Source organism: Gekko japonicus, unplaced genomic scaffold, assembly GCF_001447785.1.
Source record: "Gekko japonicus isolate JY-2015 unplaced genomic scaffold, Gekko_japonicus_V1.1 scaffold646, whole genome shotgun sequence".
In the NCBI taxonomy this organism is placed as follows: domain Eukaryota; kingdom Metazoa; phylum Chordata; class Lepidosauria; order Squamata; family Gekkonidae; genus Gekko; species Gekko japonicus.
The window spans coordinates 835842-855188 of NW_015165253.1; the positions used below are offsets into that span (position 1 = coordinate 835842).

General features: G+C 43.8%; 1 protein-coding gene across 1 annotated transcript in view; it reads right to left on the reverse strand.

The window, feature by feature from the left end:
• PCMT1 (protein-L-isoaspartate (D-aspartate) O-methyltransferase) overlaps positions 1 to 19347 on the reverse strand; it is a 67791-nt gene that overhangs the window by 10858 nt on the left and 37586 nt on the right. Inside the window, exons 5-7 of the mRNA XM_015410154.1 lie at positions 10859 to 10979; positions 4643 to 4728; positions 2870 to 3092 (exon numbers count right to left, since the gene is read on the reverse strand). Of these exons, the coding sequence (XP_015265640.1) occupies positions 2913 to 3092; positions 4643 to 4728; positions 10859 to 10979 (387 nt within the window). The 3' untranslated portion in view covers positions 2870 to 2912. The remainder of the gene's footprint in view (positions 1 to 2869; positions 3093 to 4642; positions 4729 to 10858; positions 10980 to 19347) is intronic.

The window sequence follows — 19347 nt, forward strand, 5'->3', positions numbered from 1 at the left end:
TTCCCTGCTTCTTTTTTGCCTTCTACTGAGCCACCATCCTTTCTTTTCTCTGCCCCTACCCCCTACTCTTCAACTTTATTATTTTCTTCATTTATACCCCAACTTTTCTTCACAATAGGCATCCAAAGCAGCTTACATCATTCTTCTCTCCTCCATTTTATCCTCACAACATTGTGAGATAAGTTAGGTTGAAAGACAGTGACTGGCCCAAGGCCACCTGGCAAGCTTACATGGCAAAGTGGGGATTTAAACTTGGGTCTCCCAGATCTTAGCTGGACACTCTATCCACTACACCACACTGGCTCACAGATTTCCCTTTCCCAAAACTCAGGTACTGCTATTATTATTTGGGGGGGGGGGATTAACATACCCATGTAGGGTTTTTTTTTAATGGATTTCAGATTTATCTGCAAACCAAGGACTTTTCTCAGGTTTGTAAAAAGATCTGTATTGTCTGTTCATGGCTCCAATTTCTGGATTTAAGTATCCACAGGCAGAGCCATATTGAGACCTGGATCATTTCCGCAGTAGTGAAATTCCCTGCATTGAAGTTTTTAAAACTGGACATTATGTGAAATTTTCTGCAGTAGTCCTCACCAGGCACAAACCCAAAGTTTTCTCCTTCTTACTGAGTGTATTTGGAACTTGCTAAAACGGAGGATTCCAAAAACGCAGGGCAAGGAGGAGTAAACTTTGGGTTTGTGCCTGATAAGGAAAACTCTACTGTGGAAAATGTCACATAATGTGCAGTTTTTAAAACATCAGTGTGGGGAATATCACTACTGCGGACATGGTCCTGCAGCAATTTGTAGGGCATCTCTTTTCCCCTTCCTCCATTATCTTATCTTTCTTTTCCCAGAAAGCCTTCATCGCCTCTCTCTTTTTCCTGCTTCCTTCTCTCCTTCCCACCTACCAGCTGACCTACCTTTATGTGCCCCCTGTCTTCAAGCTTCCCCTCCTTCTATTTCCCTGGCAGCCTCTTCTGGGGAAATTCTGTGATTCCAGCTGTTGGACTGGGCCACGTCCAGTTGTGCAGCGGAGAACGTGCAAGGATTTGTGGGTGGTACCTCACTTTTCCCTGCAACCCCTCCCCCACCATTTTCTCTTTTCCTATTCCTGGCAGCCCCCATAGCTTTATCTTTCCCTACATCCTTTTTTCCATCACACCCACAAACCAACCTCTTACCTGCACCCCATCTTCAGCTATATTTATTACTTATTTGCTTCATTTATACCCTTTCTCCACAATGTGGACCCAAAGCAGCCTACATCATTTTTCTCTCCTCCATTTTATCCTCACAACAATCCAGTGATATAGGTTAGGCTGAGAGAGTGACTGGTCCAAATTCACCTAGTAAGCACCATGGTAGAGTGGGGATTTGAACCTGTGTCTCCTATATCCTAGTCTGAAACTCTTTAACCACAGCTCCATACTGACTTTCATGCGGTGGCTAATGCTGAACAGTAGCAAGCAGCTTGGCATGGGTGACATGAAAGTCAGGTGGTAGCAAGTGTTCTAGTAGTTGCTGGCAGGCCTTGCCCTAATAAGTCTGCCCTCAAAGGTCAAAACAGCCCTGGAAAGGGACCTGCCCCCTCCTCCTGCCTTTTATAGACTGGAATCAATGCTTGAAGGATGGCAATACTGTTGTGGTTTCCTAGCAACTCCCACAATGACAACTGAAATCTCCCTTCTCAAAAATATAGGCTCTGCTATTATTATTTAGGAGGGAATCCAGGTTTTTCTGTAAACCTGGAGCTTTTCTCAGGTTTGTGGAATGATCTCTCTTGGCTGTCCACAGCCTCAGTCTCTGGATTTAAGTATCCACAGATGGGGCCCACACTGAGAATTAGATATATTATGCAATTACATAGCAACTTGGTTAGTAGAATGCAGGCCTCTGAACAGAAGCAAGCTTTCTGTACCAGCTTTGGTAGGAAGTAATTCATTCATAAGATGTTTGCATTCTACATGGCAGTTCAGTAGCGCTCCCAGAATACAATGGGGCTTCAGCAGAAGGCTGTCAAACAAAATTTATCAGTTTATTTTTGCAAAGACATTTCTACAATTTTCACTGTTATAAATTCAAGTTGAACACAATTTTATAACATGTCAAAGTGAAATGGCATTTGTACACTGAGCATATGTGCACTCTCATCAATGAAGCCAGTACACACTTTTATTCAAACAGCATAGTGAGATGGTGGCTTAACAGATCTGCTTGTTAATTATCTGTATACTTTTAGAGCTGACCACTCAGTTTGCTTTGAACTACAAACCATCAACATGCTGCAAGCTTTGATTTCTCTCAAGGTAAATTATCCAGAAGAGCTGAGAACTAATGGGATTATTGAACTAGGGAAAGTGTAATCTTGAAAAAAAATTCACTGTAGAACAAAAAGGCAGAATCTTTTGAAAAATGCAAACAAGCATTTGGCTTGTGTCGCTTTCCTAGAAATTATGTTGCGTCCTATAATGGTTTCTAATTTTCTACTAGCTAAACTGCTATCAGTGGTGCATTACTTTGATCAAAGTAATAGTGAGGTGAAACAAGGTCCTCTTCTATAGTATTTCATCTACCAAAACCTAACTAAACGAAACACTGATAAAGAGATTTAAATCTAGGGAACACCACAGCCTCTAAATGGAGGCAATATTTTTAAATACTACTACAAAACTTCAAGAAGCCATAAATAACGAAATAAAGTGCAATCCATGCATTTTTAAGCATTTAATGCAAAATGCTTGAGAACTGCCTTATGGTGATGTAACAATGTAACAGGTTGCTTTTGGTGGTACAGCAAAGCAGAAAGCAGCAACAGCAAACGCAGCCTTAAAAAGCTGACCTCTTAACAATCAAGACCCTTTCACCTTGTATGTGTAAGTGTGTGGAAGAAGAAAGTTGAACAGAAAATCACTTCCACCTTGACCACTGCTTCTCCTTATCTGTTAAAGGCACATATATCACTCCCATCAGAGGCTTCATTTTGACACTGCCATCTTCTAGCTTATCATACTGTTCCAGCATCTGGTTTCCTCCAGCAGGTCCAACAGGTAATATTAGCCTTCCACCAGGCTTCAAGTGATCTATAAGCTGTAATTTGAAAAAAAAAAAAGGTCAATTATTCAGTACATGTATTTTCATGAGAGGCTTGTTCAAGGTCACTTTGGCAATATTTTATTGTTGGTCATAATAAACAATGAGACAAATTGAGTATTAGTGAATACCAGTGTTCAAGTGCCCAGCAATGAACAAAGTCTTAAATCAAAAAAAGCTTTCAGTCATTTTTAACCACACAACATAATAAAGGGAGAAGCTCTGATCCATCAAGGGACATCCCCATGCAGAAATAAACGTGTGTACATGCAGATAAAAGGAGCTGCAGTGGCTCAAGTGGTTAAGACACTGAACTGCAGGCTGTGGAAGTTCAGTAGTTCAGCAGTTCGAGACCCGGGTGCCGCATGACGGAGTGAGCTCCCGTCTCTAGTTCCAGCTCCTGCCAACCTAGCAGTTCGAAAGCAAGAAATTGCAAGTAGATAATTACGTAGCACTTCAGTGGGAAGGTAACAGCGTTCCGTACGCCTTGGTGTTTAGTCATGCCGGCCACATGACCATTGAAACGTCTTCGGACAGTGCTGGCTCTTCGGCTTTGAAACAGAGATGAGCACCATAACCCTAGAGTCGGATTGGACTGGCTTTTGAGCAAGGGAACCTTTACCTTTACTTTACATGCAGATAATGTGGCTGCAAAGTTGCAGTTATTAACTTTTTATTCCCTGAGCTGCCCCTTGTTCCCCTCACCTCTACAAAGCTGCTGCTGCTGAGGGTCAGGGGACTCTCAAGAACCATACGCCACATGGCATTGAGGGCTGCCACTAAAAAGGGAATAGGTCAAAATCATGCCCCTCCCATATCTTGCACTTGTGTTCTCTTCAGGGAGCTTTCTCAATTTGCATTTGAGTATGTGGGGTATGGGTTTCTGCTAATTCCTCCTCCTTGCTGCAGCCTCCTGAGCCACACACTATACTGTTTCTGAGGGTCACCTTAGCAATAGCTGGCACACAAGGAAATGATGAGAAAAAATGGGGACAATTGCCTCCTGTGAGCTCCATTCATGGGAGCTTGTATCTAACCCATTATATAAGACTGCAACAGATAAATCTGCAGGTCTTGATTTAACATAGCAAGTTCAGATAACAGCACGTTTTGTTCCTGTTCTCAACCTCAAGATAACAATGTGAGGGAGAAAAAGGACCGCTTCAGAGGCAATTTAATATTTATACTTTTTGCACCTCACCATTGAAATATAATATTGTCTCAACTGACAATATAGGATTCCTTTTGATCATCCACATTATCTCTCAGCCAGGGATAACCAACAGAAACACACCATTCCTAATTCAGTATGCAGACAAGCTCTATATTTCCAGTTCCTACAGTTCTTGGAAACATGAGCTCAAACTGGCATAAAAGTCTAGTATCCCAAATCAAGTACTTCAATGGATTAAATAAAATTCAGTTAAAATAAACCCAGCTAGAGAACCCACCGTTTGTAGCAGGTTTAGGCTACCCTGCCTGCCATTATAACTTAAAAACATATTTCCGTTAAAAAAATGCATCATATACAAACAAAAGTCACTTACTGCTTGGGGTACAACTGGTGCGGCAGCTCCTACATGAATAGCATCATATGGAGCTTCTTCTGGATATCCCATTCTTCCATCCCCCACTGAAAGAAAAAAATGTTAATGGACAGTGACCAGCTGTCTTTAAGATATTATTGGTAGTTTGATTAAGGACTGAATTCATAGCTGAAATTCTAAACTTATCATTTTGCACATTGCTGGAAATGACACAACTATCCCACTACATTGCAATGGTATCCTCACCAGGGATTTCTACTAGGAACGAGTAACATGAATTCAAAGAAATGGATGGTCAACGAATATAGGCAGAAGTGCTTCTCTAAGACAGATGTACTGGAGCTGTTTGGTATAGCCCTACCCAATATGCAGTACTGCACACCTGTAAGGATTGGAATGCTACTATCACAATATTTTTGGAGTATTAAAAATGACAATATTCTACAATAGTTCTATGGCACATAAGCTACACAAGAGTCTAACATCTTCACAGCCAGTCTGAAGTCACAATGGAATTTTAGCCATTGCAATACATGACTTAGAGAATACATGCAATACATAAAGTTTAAAGGGACTGCAGGAGACAGCCCAAGGATCAGCTATGCCAGTGGGGAGCAGACTGTTCCTGCCTGTTCAGCTTGGGGCTGGCTTCTCATGCAGCCAGGTTTAAACTAGGCTGCAGAAGAAGCTAGCCCTAGAATCTGTGCTACCAGGAACAGATTCCTCCCTACAGGTTCCTGGGGCTTGCTTCTCCTGCACCCTGGTTTAAACCAGACTGCAGGAGAAGCAAGCCCAGCCAGGTTCTTCTGTGCCACTGGGAGCAATGTGCTCCATGCGCCACAGCAGCTCCTGGGGCTCGCTTCTCCTGCAGCCCAGTTTAAATTGGACTGCAGGAGAAGTGAGCCCAGCCAGGATTTGCTATGCCCACAGGGAGCAGATTGCTCCATGCTGGCTCAGCTTTGTGGTGGCTTTCTTTTTTACCTGTATTTTTCTTTGTGGGTCTACTGGACCTGGAAAAAAAATATCAGGATTTCCAAAAAATCCCGATTCTGAATACCGTACTGGTATTGGGATCCAGGATTTTTCAGAAATCCTGAAAGTTTTTCAGGTCCAAAAAAAAATTGCACGCCCCTACAGGGGACTAAAAGGTGAACTGTTTCTACTTCACTACCAAAACTCTCTGCGCTTCTGTTATTATCAGTTTTGACTGGTACACATTTAAGCCAGCTACCCAAGTGACCCCAAACCCTGGACAGCCATATATGAGGACAGACCCTGCACTCGCCAGAGTTGTGCAACTCACTGTATATGGAACAGCTTTGCCATTCAGATGCCATAATGAGGAAGGACCTGTACAGGTGAATAAGGCTAAGGCTGAATGTGGGAGGATTATATTGTTCCTGCCAACATCTTTCCACCAAAATCCAATGAACTCTTTGCAAAGAAAATGAACTGTAAAACCAGGACACAAGGTTGCAAATCTGAGCAAATTTAACTGAAAGTTGTGCAAAGGTTAAGTTCTTCTGCAAACTGAACAGAACAACAAAAACTCTTGAGGCATCTTAAAAACTAATATATATGTTGAGAGCCAGCATGGTGTTGCGGTGTAAGAGCTGGTCTAGGATCTGGAAAATCCAGATCTGAAACCCCACTCTAACCATGGAAGCTTATAGAGTGGACCTTGGGCCATTCACATGCTCTAAGGATAAAATGGAGAAAGAGAGAATTATGTAAGCAGGGATGGGACGAACCAAAAAATGAACCACGGTTTGAGCACGAACCAGGCCGGTTCATGGTTTGTTTCAAACCGGTTTGTTTGGTTGCATCATTCCTGAATCCAAAAATAAACTGCCTTTTTCCCATGGTGGTTCATCAGAGCTTCTCCAGACAGCCTGGCGCCAATTCAACCCATTCCTAGTAGGCAATGCTGGGGGTGGACTTGTGGAGAGCCCTAGAAACACCCATAGCAGTTGTCCATAACTTGATTGGCACCTCTGGGAGCCAACCTCGGAGCTCCCATCTGCTCTATGGGAGCATATACACCACACCTTGACTCAGCTGCTTTCACTTTGCAGGAGGAAGAAAGAGGAGCTGTGTGAGAGCGAGTTAGGAAGAACTGCTTGCTTCATGGCTGATTTAAGGGAAGGCAAGAGCTGAGCTTACCTGGGGGCATCTGCTTTGGGGGGCTATAACTCAGACATCCCAAATCCAATCTTAACCAAACTTGGAGGGCAGGTGGAGGGGACCCTGCTGAAGACTCTGTGAGTTCGGCATCTTTAATTCGCGAGGGGGCTGTCCTACCAACCTCCCAAACTCACAAACCAGTTCAGGAAACGGGAAAAGTTCGTGAAAGTTTGTGGTTCATGTAATCAAACGAACCACGAACCAACATGAGCCACCATTTTCCCAGTTCGTGCTCATTCCCTAGTTGTAAGCCATTTTCCCAGTTCGTGCTCATTCCCTAGTTGTAAGCCATTTTCAGTCCCCAAATCAATGTGCTATAAGCTTTCATGAGCCATGAAGTGCTCTATTCAGCTGGCACATATGCAATACTTGTGCATCTAACAAAGTGGGCTCTGGCTCACAAAAGCTCACATCAATTTTTTATTTTATTTAAATATTTATATCCTGTTTTGTCCCCAGTAGAGAGAAGACATTATTATTCCCTCCGCTATTTTATCCTCACAATCTTCTTGTGAGGTAGATTAGACCAAGCAAAAGTCAGTGGCCCAAGGTCACCTAGCAAGTTTCCACAGTAGAGTGGAGTTCTGAATCTGGTCTCCCAGATCTAGTCTGACACTCTAACCATTACATCACAGCTGGTTCTTTCAGTCTTGAAAGGTGCCAGTGCTCTCTTTCTTATTTTTGCTACAGTATATTAACATGGTTACCTCTCTGGAATTTGTACACTTGACACTTGGTCTTATGGCTTCAAGTTGTTGTTCAGTCGCACAGTCGAGTCCGACTCTTCGCGACCCCATGGACAATCTCCCGCCAGGCTCTCCTGTCTTCCGCCGTCCTCCGAAGTTGGTTCAATTTCATGTTCGTTGCATCGCTGACACTGTCTAACCATCTCATCCTTTGCCGTCCCCGTCTTCTTTGACCTTCAATCTTTCCCAGCATCAGGGTCTTTTCCAGTGAGTGCTCCCTTCTCATTTGGTGGCCAAAGTATTTGAGCTTCAGTTTCATTATCTGGCCTTCCAGGGAACAGTCAGGGTTGATTTCTTTGAGGATTGACTGATTTGTTCTTCTTGCAGTCCAAGGGACTCTCAAGAGTCTCCTCCAGCACCATAGTTCAAAAGAATCTATTCTTCGGCGCTCGGCCTTCCTTATAGTCCAACTCTCACAGCCATACATGACTACTGGGAATACCATTGCTTTGACCATGCGGACTTTTGTTGGCAGGGTGATGTCTCTACTTTTTATCATGCTGTTTAGGTTCGCCATCGCTTTCCTCCCAAGGAGCAGGCGTCTTTTAATTTCATGGCTGCAGTCACAGTCTGCGGTGATCTGGGATCCCAGGAACGTGAAGTCTGTCACTACTTCCACAGCTTCCCCTTCTATTTGCCAAGGAGTGATGGGGCCGGATGCCATGATCTTAGTTTTTTTGATGTTGAGCTTCAAGCCCACTTTTGCGCTCTCCTCTTTTACTCTGAGCAAGAGGCTCTTTAGATCCTCTTCACTTTCAGCCATTAGAGTGGTATCATCTGCATATCTGAGGTTGTTGATCTTTTCCCCAGCAATCTTAATTCCCGCTTGTGATTCATCCAGGCCAGCATTTCGCATGATGTACTCTGCATATATATTAAATAAGCAAGGCGACAATATACATCCTTGTCGTACTCCTTTTCCTATGCTGAACCAATCAGTTGTTCCATATCCGGTTCTAACTGTCGCTTCTTGGCCCTTATACAGGTTTCTCAAGAGACATGTGAGGTGGTCTGGTACTCCCATCTCTTTAAGGACCTGCCATAGTTTGTTGTGATCCACACAGTCAAAGGCTTTAGCATAGTCAATGAAGCAGAAGTAGATATTTTTCTGGTACTCTCTTGCTTTCTCCATAATCCAGCGAATGTTGGCAATATGATCTCTCGTTCCTCTACCTCTTCGAAACCCAGCTTGTACTTCTGGTAGTTCTCTATCCACGTACTGTTGAAGCCTAGCTTGTAGGATCTTGAGCATGACCTTGCTAGCGTGTGATATGAGTGCAATTGTGCGATAGTTTGAACATTCCTTGGCATTGCCCTTCTTTGGGATTGGAATGTATACTGACCTTTTCCAATCCTGTGGCCACTGTTGCGTTTTCCAAATTTGCTGGCAAATGGAGTGCAGAACTTTAACAGCATCATCTTCTAAGACTTTGAATAGCTCAGCTGGAATACCATCACCTCCACTAGCTTTGTTGTTAGCAATGCTTTCTAAGGCCCATTTAACTTCACATTCCAGGATGTCTGGCTCGAGGTCAGTGATTATACCGTCGTGGTTGTCAAGGACATCGAGGTCTTTCTTGTATAGTTCTTCTGTGTATTCTTGCCATCTTTTCCTAATCTCTTCTGCTTCTGTTAGGTCCCTACCGTTTTTGTCCTTTATCATGGCCAGCTTTGCATGGAACGCTCCCTTGATTTCTCCAACTTTCTTGAAGAGATCTCTAGTCCTTCCCATTCTATTGTTTTCTTCTATTACTTTGCACTGTTCATTCAGGAAGGCCTCCTTATCTCTCCTTGCTGTTCTCTGGAAATCTGCGTTCAGTTGGGTAAATCTTTCCTTTTCGCCTTTGCCTTTCGCTTTCCTTCTTTCCTCTGCTATTTGTAAAGCCTCATCAGAAAGCCACTTTGCTTTCTTACATTTCTTTTTCTTTGGGATGGTGGTGATTGCTGCCTCCTGTACGATGTCACGAACCTCTGTCCATAGTTCTTCAGGCACTCTATCTATCAAATCCAGACCCTTGAATCTATTCTTCACCTCTACTGTATATTCATCAGGGATGCGATCTAGGTCAAACCTGAATGGCCTCGTGGTTTTCCCAATTTTCTTCAGTTTAAGTCTGAATTTTGCAATGAGTAGCTCATGATCTGAACCACAGTCAGCTCCAGGTCTTGTTTTTACTGACTGGATAGAGCTTCTCCATCTTTGACTGCAAATTATATAGTCAATCTGATTTCGGTGTTGCCCATCTGGTGATGTCCATGTGTAGAGTCGCCTCTTAGGTTGTTGGAAAAGGGTGTTCGCTATGACCAGTGTGTTCTCTTGACAAAACTCTGTTAACCTTTGCCCTGCTTCATTTTGCTTTCCAAGGCCAAACTTGTCTGTTATTCCAGTTACCTTTTGACTTCCTACTTTAGCATTCCAGTCCCCTATGATGATGAGGACATCATTTTTTGGTGTTAGTTCTAGGAGGTGTTGTAGGTCTTCATAGAACCGGTCCACTTCAGCCTCTTCTGCATCAGTGGTTGGGGCATACACTTGAATTACTGTGATGTTGAATGGTTTGCCTTGGAATCGGACAGAAATCATTCTGTCATTTTTGAGATTGTATCCCAGTACTGCCTTTTGCACTCTCTTGTTGACTATAAAGGCCACACCATTTTTTCTACGAGATTCCTGGCCACAGTAGTAGATATAATGGTCTTCTGAGTTAAATTCGCCCATTCCTGTCCACTTTAGTTCACTGATTCCTAGGATATCGATGTTCAGTCTTGCCATCTCATTTTTGACCACGTCAAGCTTACCTTGATTCATAGATCTTACATTCCAGGTTCCTATGTAGTATTGTTCTTTGCAGCATCGGACTTTCCTTTCACCATCAGACACATCCACAACTGAGGGTCCTTTCGGCTTTGGCCCAGCCGCTTCACTCTTTCTGGGGTTACTTGTACTTGCCCTCTGCTCTTCCTCAGTAGCATATTGGACACCTTCCGACCTGAGGGGCTCATCTTCCAGCGTCATATCTTTTAGCCTTTTGATACTGTCCATGGGGTTTTCTTGGCAAAAATACTGGAGTGGGTTGCCATTTCCTTCTCCAGGTGGATCACGCTTGGTCTGAGTTCTCTGCTGTGGCCTGTCCGTCTTGGGTGGCCCTTCACGGCATAGCCCACAGCTTCATTGAACTGCGCAAGCCCCCTCGCCACGACAAGGCAGTGATAATTAGAAGTCTGCATAAAGCAACCATAATTCTATACTTCTTAAACTCTAAACTTCTTAAACTCTAGTACTCACCAATCAGCTTCACTCTTCCTGAAGATTGCAATGAAGGATCATCTTTTCTGACATTATTTATTGATTCATCTACCAATTCTTTGATATGATCAATTCCTACAACTCGTCCTTTGGGACCAACCTGTAACAAAAATCAATTGATGTACTGAGTTACCAAACCTGACTTTTTCAGTAAGTTACAAGGAATGAGTTACAAGGAGATATAACCTAATGCAGGGGATCTATTAGTCTGTTTCTCATATGTAACCAGCATAAGCATTATACCTAGGGGTATGATGGTAAGATTTTAATAACTGGCCCTCGGTGTGTGTGTGTGTGTGTGTATGACTTTATTATAAATTATTATAAATTTTACTGATAAAAAGGATTTGTAGCACACAAATAATAATAAAATATCCAATACTGTTCAAACAAATTATGTGTGTGCTACAAATCCAAATCTTAGACCATGTTTGAACAATGCTCCTTAACTTCAAAATAAACTTAAGTTTTTCATAAAATACTATAACATTTCTTCACTCCTTGGCTAAAGTAAAAATTCAAGTTTCTAGCCCAAACAGAGCACCTAACAATAGTATTAAAACCCGAGCTTAGATCAAAGACCTTGCATTTCTTTATTTTAAACATCCCTCTTTTCTCCCCAATGGGGTCCCAAAGCAGATTACAGTATTATTTTTCCTCCTCCATTTTAACTTAACAACAACCCGGTAGGGTAGGGTAGGTTCAGAGAGAATGACTGGCCCAAGGTCCATGGCCAAGTGAATACTCCAACGTGGGTCTCCCAGAGCAACAATTGTAAAGCAAGAAATTCCTGTTGCTCTGGAGTTTGAAGGGAGGGGATCCACAGAATGTATTCACAACCAACACATTTATTGTCAAGAATTTGTATTTTCTCAGCACAAAACCCTTACCATATTGCTATGAAGTAGTCCTACTACTCCTGCAGCAAAACAGTTAATGATGAAATTATGTTTTCCTTTGTAATAATGATAGCTAACTTATGCTGCTGCATTTGCCCTATTTTAGACTGTATGCTCCTATTTTAAAGGGGAGAAATCTGTGTGGGTTGTTGCCTTAAGCACATACCCCCATGTCTGGAGAAGAGTAGAAGGGAGGCACAGGCACCCAACTCCACCCTGAGCCCTGTGGGGCTGGCAAGGAGAAACATGGGCACACCAGCCCCTGGATTCACTTTGCTGACATGCACCTGGTGCCATAGGTGAGAATGAGTGCCCAGCTTTGCCCTGTTCTGGCCCACCCCTACAAGGAAGAATACAGCAGCACCTGCTTTCTCTCCAGCCCTCCATCAGTGAGAGGAATGAGGGGGCAGGAGCCGTTTCTAGGTCTATTTACTTATTTGATTTTTAATCACCACTCACCCAAAGGGTCTTGCGGTGACTTACAACATTAAACCCAATAAGGTAAAACAACATACATACAAACAAATAACAAATATAAAATATTAACATTGAATTATCAAAATGTGGCTATCACCATATCACTATTAAAACAGCCCAAACACGTGGTTACCCTCCAAAGGTCAACCTAAATAAATCAACTTTTCATGCCCTGCAGAAACTAAAGTCCAGCAAGGCAACAGGTGTCATCCAAGACTGTATTCCACAGAGTAGGGGCCACAACTGAGAAGTCCCTTCCCTTGACATTCTGGAGCCAGGCACCTGCAAGAAGACCCTAGATGATGACTGAAGACAGTGCAAGGGGTTGTAACAGGAGAGGCGGTCCCATAGATATGAGGGTCCCAGACCACTGAGGACTCTGAAGGTTAATACCAACATCTTGAATTGGATCCAGAGATTGACCATGATGTTCCAGACAGTAACGTGGCAGCTGCATTCTGGACCACCTACAATTTCTGAAGTGTTTTCAAGGGTAGCCCTATGTACGAACTACAGTAGTCCAATCTGGAGGTGACTGCTGCATGGATCATTGTGGCAGTCTGACCCAGTCAAATATGGAGCCAGCTAGCAGCCCTGGCACAGGCAAAAAAATGCTGACCGCACTACCACGGACACTTGTTTATCCAATGATAGTGCGGAATCCAACCACACCCAGAGGCTCTGTGCAGAATCAACAGCTGTCAACTGGACACCACTGGGTTTTGGGAGTGACCCTCCAGCTGGCATTTGTGTCTTTTCCAGCCATGTGGCTTCCATCTTGAATGGATTCAACTTCAGCCAGCTCCCCCATAACCATTGGACTACTGCATCCAGACACTGGGATTGTGCTGAAAGCCCTGCTGCCAGCTGCTTATCCAGCAGGAGGAAGAGCTGAGTGTCAACAGCATATTGATGGCACCCAACTCCAAACCTCCTGAAGATCTTGGCAAGAGGGTGCATATATATGTTAAATAACATCGGAGAGAGGATTTCAGGTTTCATTGAGTGGAATTCTCCACCCCGATAGCGATCCTCTGAGTGTCCCTGGAGAAACGAGAAGAACCAACTAAGGGCAATGCCCTTTTCCTCCAAGGAGGCAAGGCGATTGATCAGGACCAAGTCAACTGTATCAAAGGCCACTGATTGATCCAGAAGGATCAACAGGGCCAGCATGCCTTTATCCAGATGTAAATGGAGATCATCAACCAAAGCAACTAGTGCTGTCTTCGTCCCAAAGCCATGCCTGAAGCCCAACTGAAAAGGGTCCAGGGAAGATGTTTCATCCAGGAAAACCTGGAGCTGCTTGGCCACTGCTTACCTAATTACCTTCCCCAGAAAAGGTAGATTAGACACTGGGCGGTAATTGGCTAGCTCCTTTTATCTAAGAGTGGTTTCTTTAACAAAGGTCTAAAACTAACAATCACCTTCTTAAGGGAGCTAGGGGAACAGTCCTGTGAGACAGACAAATTAATAATCTTACCACTTCTTGGCGTGATTTTATCAGCCACAGGGGACAAGGATCCAAACAGCAGGTAGTTGGCTTCACAACTGTCAGTATCCTCAAGGGTAAGCAGGCCAAAATTGTCCAAAGAAGAACCAGATGGTGCAAGTGAAACCCCTATCCCACTACTGTTATCAAATTTAGCAGCCAATTCCAGGCAGAACTTAGAGACTTTATCCACAAAAAAGTTTGCAAATGAATCACAGCAGAGGGTCAAATTAGTATGACTTTTACTAGAGGGGTGGTCAACTGTTGAACCAATCTGAATAATTGAACTAGCTGAGCTAGCAGATACAATGGAGGCAGCAAAATAATCTCTTTCCGCCGCTTTCATTGCCACCTCATAGGCCTTCAATTGAGCTCTATAGTGTGTTCTCACAGCTTCGTCCTGTGTTCGTCACCAATTCCACTCTCACCATCTGAGCAACTCTCATTATACCAAGGAGCCACAGAGACACGAGAGCTTCCTGAAGAACTCTGTTCCAAATCTCAGTTCATCAAGGGAACTCCCAGCAGGTCCAGATAAATCCTGCAGAGCATTTTGGAAACCATCAGGATCCAAATACGCTCATTGCCCCTGCAAGAGAGAATGGCCACCCTCAAACCGACCTTTATGAGGAAGTGGTCTGACCATGGCATCAGTTCACAAACAACCACACTATTCAGATCAAGCCCTGCGTGAAAGATCAAATCTAGTGTGTGGCCTGCTTCATACATGGGGGTCGATACAACCTGGGAGAGTCTCAGTGTTGCCACGGTAGCCATGAAGTCTGAGGTTGCACCAAGTAAGGAAGTCTCTGCATAGAAGTTAGTCCCCCAAGTTCAACAGTCTAAGGAAATGCAGTCAGCCAGTACCTCTGATAGTCTCAGAAGAGAGTTTACTAGTGAACTGGGCAAATGGTACACCAGCAGCCCTCTCATCCGGTCTCATTCAAGGCATGTGATGTTTGGCACAAAGATCCTCTGGAAGAGGCTCACCACTCCGTTCCCCCCCCCCGCCCCTCAATTCGATGCTGATGGAGAATCAAGTATCCTGGCAGAGTCAGTTGAGTGACGAGAATTACGTCATACTCACCCACCCAGGTCTCAGTCAAGCATGCCAGGTCAAAGCATCCCTCCAGGATAGTCTCCTGGAGAATGGTGGTTTTATTTCTTACTAACCTGGCATTACACAGCATAAAGGTCAAAGAGAAGGGAATTAACTGTGCCTGTACACCGCCATTCCTTGGGATGGGACAGAGATTAGAAGGAGTCTGACCATTTCCTTATCTCATCACCCTTCGTGAGACAGATGTCCTCCCACTACCATACCTCCCTCCCCCACATCTTACAGGAATAGTCTGGCTAGCAGGATACAACACAGGCAGCAAGGAAGCACTGCTGGACACCTGTGTGTTCCTCCACCCAAGGTTCCAAGACTATCCAAGTCCCCTATGGAGTCTACAAAAATATTTTTGAGAGAAGACACTTGATGTGGGTTGGGAGAGTTATCCACTACCTTCTGTGTCAAAAGTTCTGTTGCTCCCAATTCAAAATCCTCAACGCAACAGTTGAGGATTATGTCACTTCCCTCACCTCTATTAGGGGGATGGGTATAAGTATATTCATTGGGTGGAGGAAGCACATTGTCTACAGGAGGGGCCCTCTGGAGGGTTGAATAAATCAGAGGAAGGTTGGGCTAGATTTGGCTTTACCAACACTAGCTCGCATCCACCATTCAAGGGAGATCTGGGGCATTAATGCTGAGTAAACCTTCTTAATTACCAGATATCTACACCTCAGTTGATCCAAACTATCTGCGATTGCTGTCTGCTATGAAGCTGCGAGAGCAACAAAAGAACTTATTAAGTCCTTCTCCAGAATATCATTAAAAGGAGAGCTCTCTACATTGTTTTCAGCATTGGTCTCCAGGCAAACAGGAGGGTCATCCGACCAATTAGCTCACGGTGTGAAATTTTTGCTGGTCCTCCCATCTGGTGCTTATCATTGGCTGCAAGACTGAAGAGGTGTGAAGTTTTCTGGTTAAAAAGAGGAGATTGTCTTGTGTTCATAAAAACCCATGTTGGGAAAATTCCCTTTCAATTTAGGAAGCCTTTCCATCAGATTAATAGCAAGAGGACAGCTGGGCAGTCAAATGTTAATAATACTCTACAAGCCTGGCAAGAGCAATTGAGGAGTTCAACTGATTTCAACTTAAAATACCTAATTCAGTTGCCAAACAAATTTCTCAGGTGCTGCTCAGCACGGAATTTCGTATTCCAAAAAGGGATATATCAATTCAACTGGTAGATGGTCAGACAGCTCTTATGAGACTGGAGGACTAAATGTGAGAAACCTCTCCCACTATCAGGCAGGAAAGGGTTGGAATGGTTCCCACAATCTTTCAAAGCTTCCTCCTGAAGCCAGCTGTTGTCCACTCAGTACTCCTAGATCTTAAAGGCCTCCTGTTTTAATTCTCAGTTACTATGTGAACTAGAGAGTCAATCTTTGAGAGCATGAGCTGTAGCTGTTCAAAAATACTTTCCACTGTTTTAGCAGTCAGGAAGGAAAGATCTCGTAGAGTGTTACCAACAAACATAGCAAACAAACATACCATTGTTTGCATCGTCCTCTAATTAGGGGGCTGAGTCTCCACATCAATCTACAAACAGAGTATCACTTTGGGAGACCCGGAGATAGTTGATAAAACTGCAAAACGGTTTGAGGTAGAAACATTATATGAGAGGGAGTTAGCAGGAGCAAAGAAATCTTCAATCTTACTTTGTTTAAGAGCAGGAAGGGAGGTTAAATCACCTGACCCACAAAGGTGCTTTTGAACCCCCATCACTTTTATTTCTAACACAAATATCCCTCTGGAAACCAAATAAATGCAGCTCTATTAATGAAGGAATGCGAACAACTTACTCAAAATTCCAGGTGTAAGGATTGTTTAACATTCTATCGTTAACTTGATGAAGGCTTTGGCCTTGACACCTGTGACTAGCACTTAGTAATCAATTAATAATTAAAACCAAAGAGGCAGTACAAAGGGAGAACTCAAACCGAGAATGCACCAGGTCAGCAGAGAAGGAATTTATACGAAGAGTCTGGATGCAGCTGGATATAGATGGCAACAATGTCGAGCTCCTTCACAGTTGTTTCTAGATGGCCTTGCCAGAGAACTTGCCAGTATTTCCAAGCTGCTAACCTGCAAATCCCACACAGTCAGCTTCATAGAACAGCAAACACAAGATAAAATAGGCTGTCTTCAGTTACTTCCTAGACAAGAATATTTATCCGCAGTATCTCCAAAATATCTCTACAGCATACTAAGCACTAGACAGAGCTCGATGAATAAGTGTCCATCATCATCCACCATCTTGGAGCAAAAGGTACATTTTGAAGCAAAAGGTCCATTCCAGGTCTTCTCCCAGTCCGCCCCTGAGCCACAGACACAATCCTCTTCCCACCCAATGGGACAGTTTCACAGCCCCTGCATTCCTCACAAACCTTCACTCCCTCTGGTGAGGAATCTGTTTACTCCCGCAACGGTCATTTTGAAAACTTCGCAGCAGGTTTCTCAATCCTGCATGTAGGCTCTGCTTGGCGCCACCTGGAGGTAAAGCCCAAGGGTGCGTACATCCTGAAGTTTTGAATTGGCTCACAAAATTTGTTAAAATCTAACAATCAGCTTTTGCAAGCCAGTACTAGCCAGCTCCAGACCACCACTCATTATACTGGATATGCTTCAAAAGCCTTCTAGAGCTAAGAACTCAGGGTTTTCCTATTTCATTAACTTTTTGGCCACACATACTTTGAGGTTTCTCTTGATTTACACATTCTTGTCCCAATATTATTTGGCTTCTACAGATACAAGCATAAAATACCTAGAGGAAAAGGATATCATACTTTTTCTTAATACGACTACCTATGAATGTTTTAAGGCCTCAAACCAGAGGCATATATGAACAGCCTTGTTATGAAATGCAGTTAAATATAATTCATATACAACTTAGAACTTCAACAGATGGCCAGGGATCCTCTAACAAAGTTCAATCAGATGAGATCCTCATTATTTTTTTAAACTAAGGATTTAAGGATAAGAACAGAAAATGGAGATGAGCCACAGACTGTCCTCGATCAGAAACAGGATGCTAAAATAAACAAACTTACTTGATCTAATCAAGTAAGGTAATTCTTGATTTCTTACAAGAGAGCAGGGAAAAGACCTGGATAGACAGATGAAAAACTATGGACATGTGCAACAAAAAATTAAAAAGTGGTCCCACTTTCTTGGTTGGGGGTAGAGGCAGACCCCAAGTCTGAAAAAGCTGAAGTTCACCACTTAAAAAATGAATGAACAAGATTTCCTGTCCCATCATAGCTCAAGTTAAACAGAATTCCAAACTCAGGAAAAATTATGAGAATGAGAAAGAAAATGGCAAAGATCAAGGAGAAAAGGGAGTGGTAGTAAACAGGAACAGAAGATAGGAGACTCTGTATCTCTCCCTTATAATAATTGAATAGCAACGTTCTATTTCGCAACATTCTAAATTTGGCCCCTTTAGTGTTAGGCCGGAAAAACTGCCACTCAGAAGACACTGGCTGGGTTGACTGGCTGCTTTGTGCAGTCCCGCCCAGCGTTCTAAGGTTATTTGCATATGGAAGCTGATTGGACTACACTCCATTCCACACCTCAAACTCACCCCCCCGCAAGGCAGTTGGGATTTTCAGTTGCATAACATACCTCATAGGGGAGAGGAGAATGATGTCAGCTGCCCTTTCCCTAGGAAGAGGCTGGGGGGGGGGGGGTTGTAAAACTTAAGACAGACAGGCAGATAAAGGTTGGCTGATGGTTGCCAGGAAAGGATATAGGGTTGTCAATTCCAGGTTGGAAACTTCCAGGATATTTTAGGGATGAAGCCTGCTGAGGGTGGGGTCTGAGGAGGAGGAGGAAGAGGGGGACCTCAGACAGATACAATGCCATACTGCCCACACTCCAGACAAGCTGTTGCCAGTCTCCAGGTGACAGCTGGAGAGATCTTAAAGCTCTGGTGCTAATTCAAAGTGTTGCAATTTATCAACAGAGTAGTGTTTTGGAAAATCTTGAGGAATTGTTTGGTGCATTTACGATGGGGATCCTGGGGAACTATTGTTGCCAATCTTGGCCCAGCAGCCATCAAACCATTCTCTTCAACCCCCTGCTGTGCAGCTGACTTTCCCCTAGGGTTGCCAATCTCCAGGTGGGACCTGGAGATCTCCCACTGTTACAATTGATCTCCAGATGACAGAGATCAGTTCCCCTGGAGAAAATGGATGCTTTGGAGGGTAGACCCTATGACATTACACCTGCTGAGTCCTTCCGCCCCCCCCCCGCCCAATGCTGCCCTCTACAGAATCCACCCCCAAATCTCCAGGTATTTCCCTCCTTAGAGCTGGCAACCCTACATTCCCCTCAGTGCCTGTTGGGAGTGGGTGGTGGGGGAGGGGAAGGGAGTGGGCAACCGAAGGCTTCTGCCTCCTGTCTCCGGTCCTGGAGTGGGGGTGGTGGAAACGGACCCGGCAGCCGGAGGCTTGCACCTCCAGTCGCCGGCCCTGGAGTGAGTGGGGTT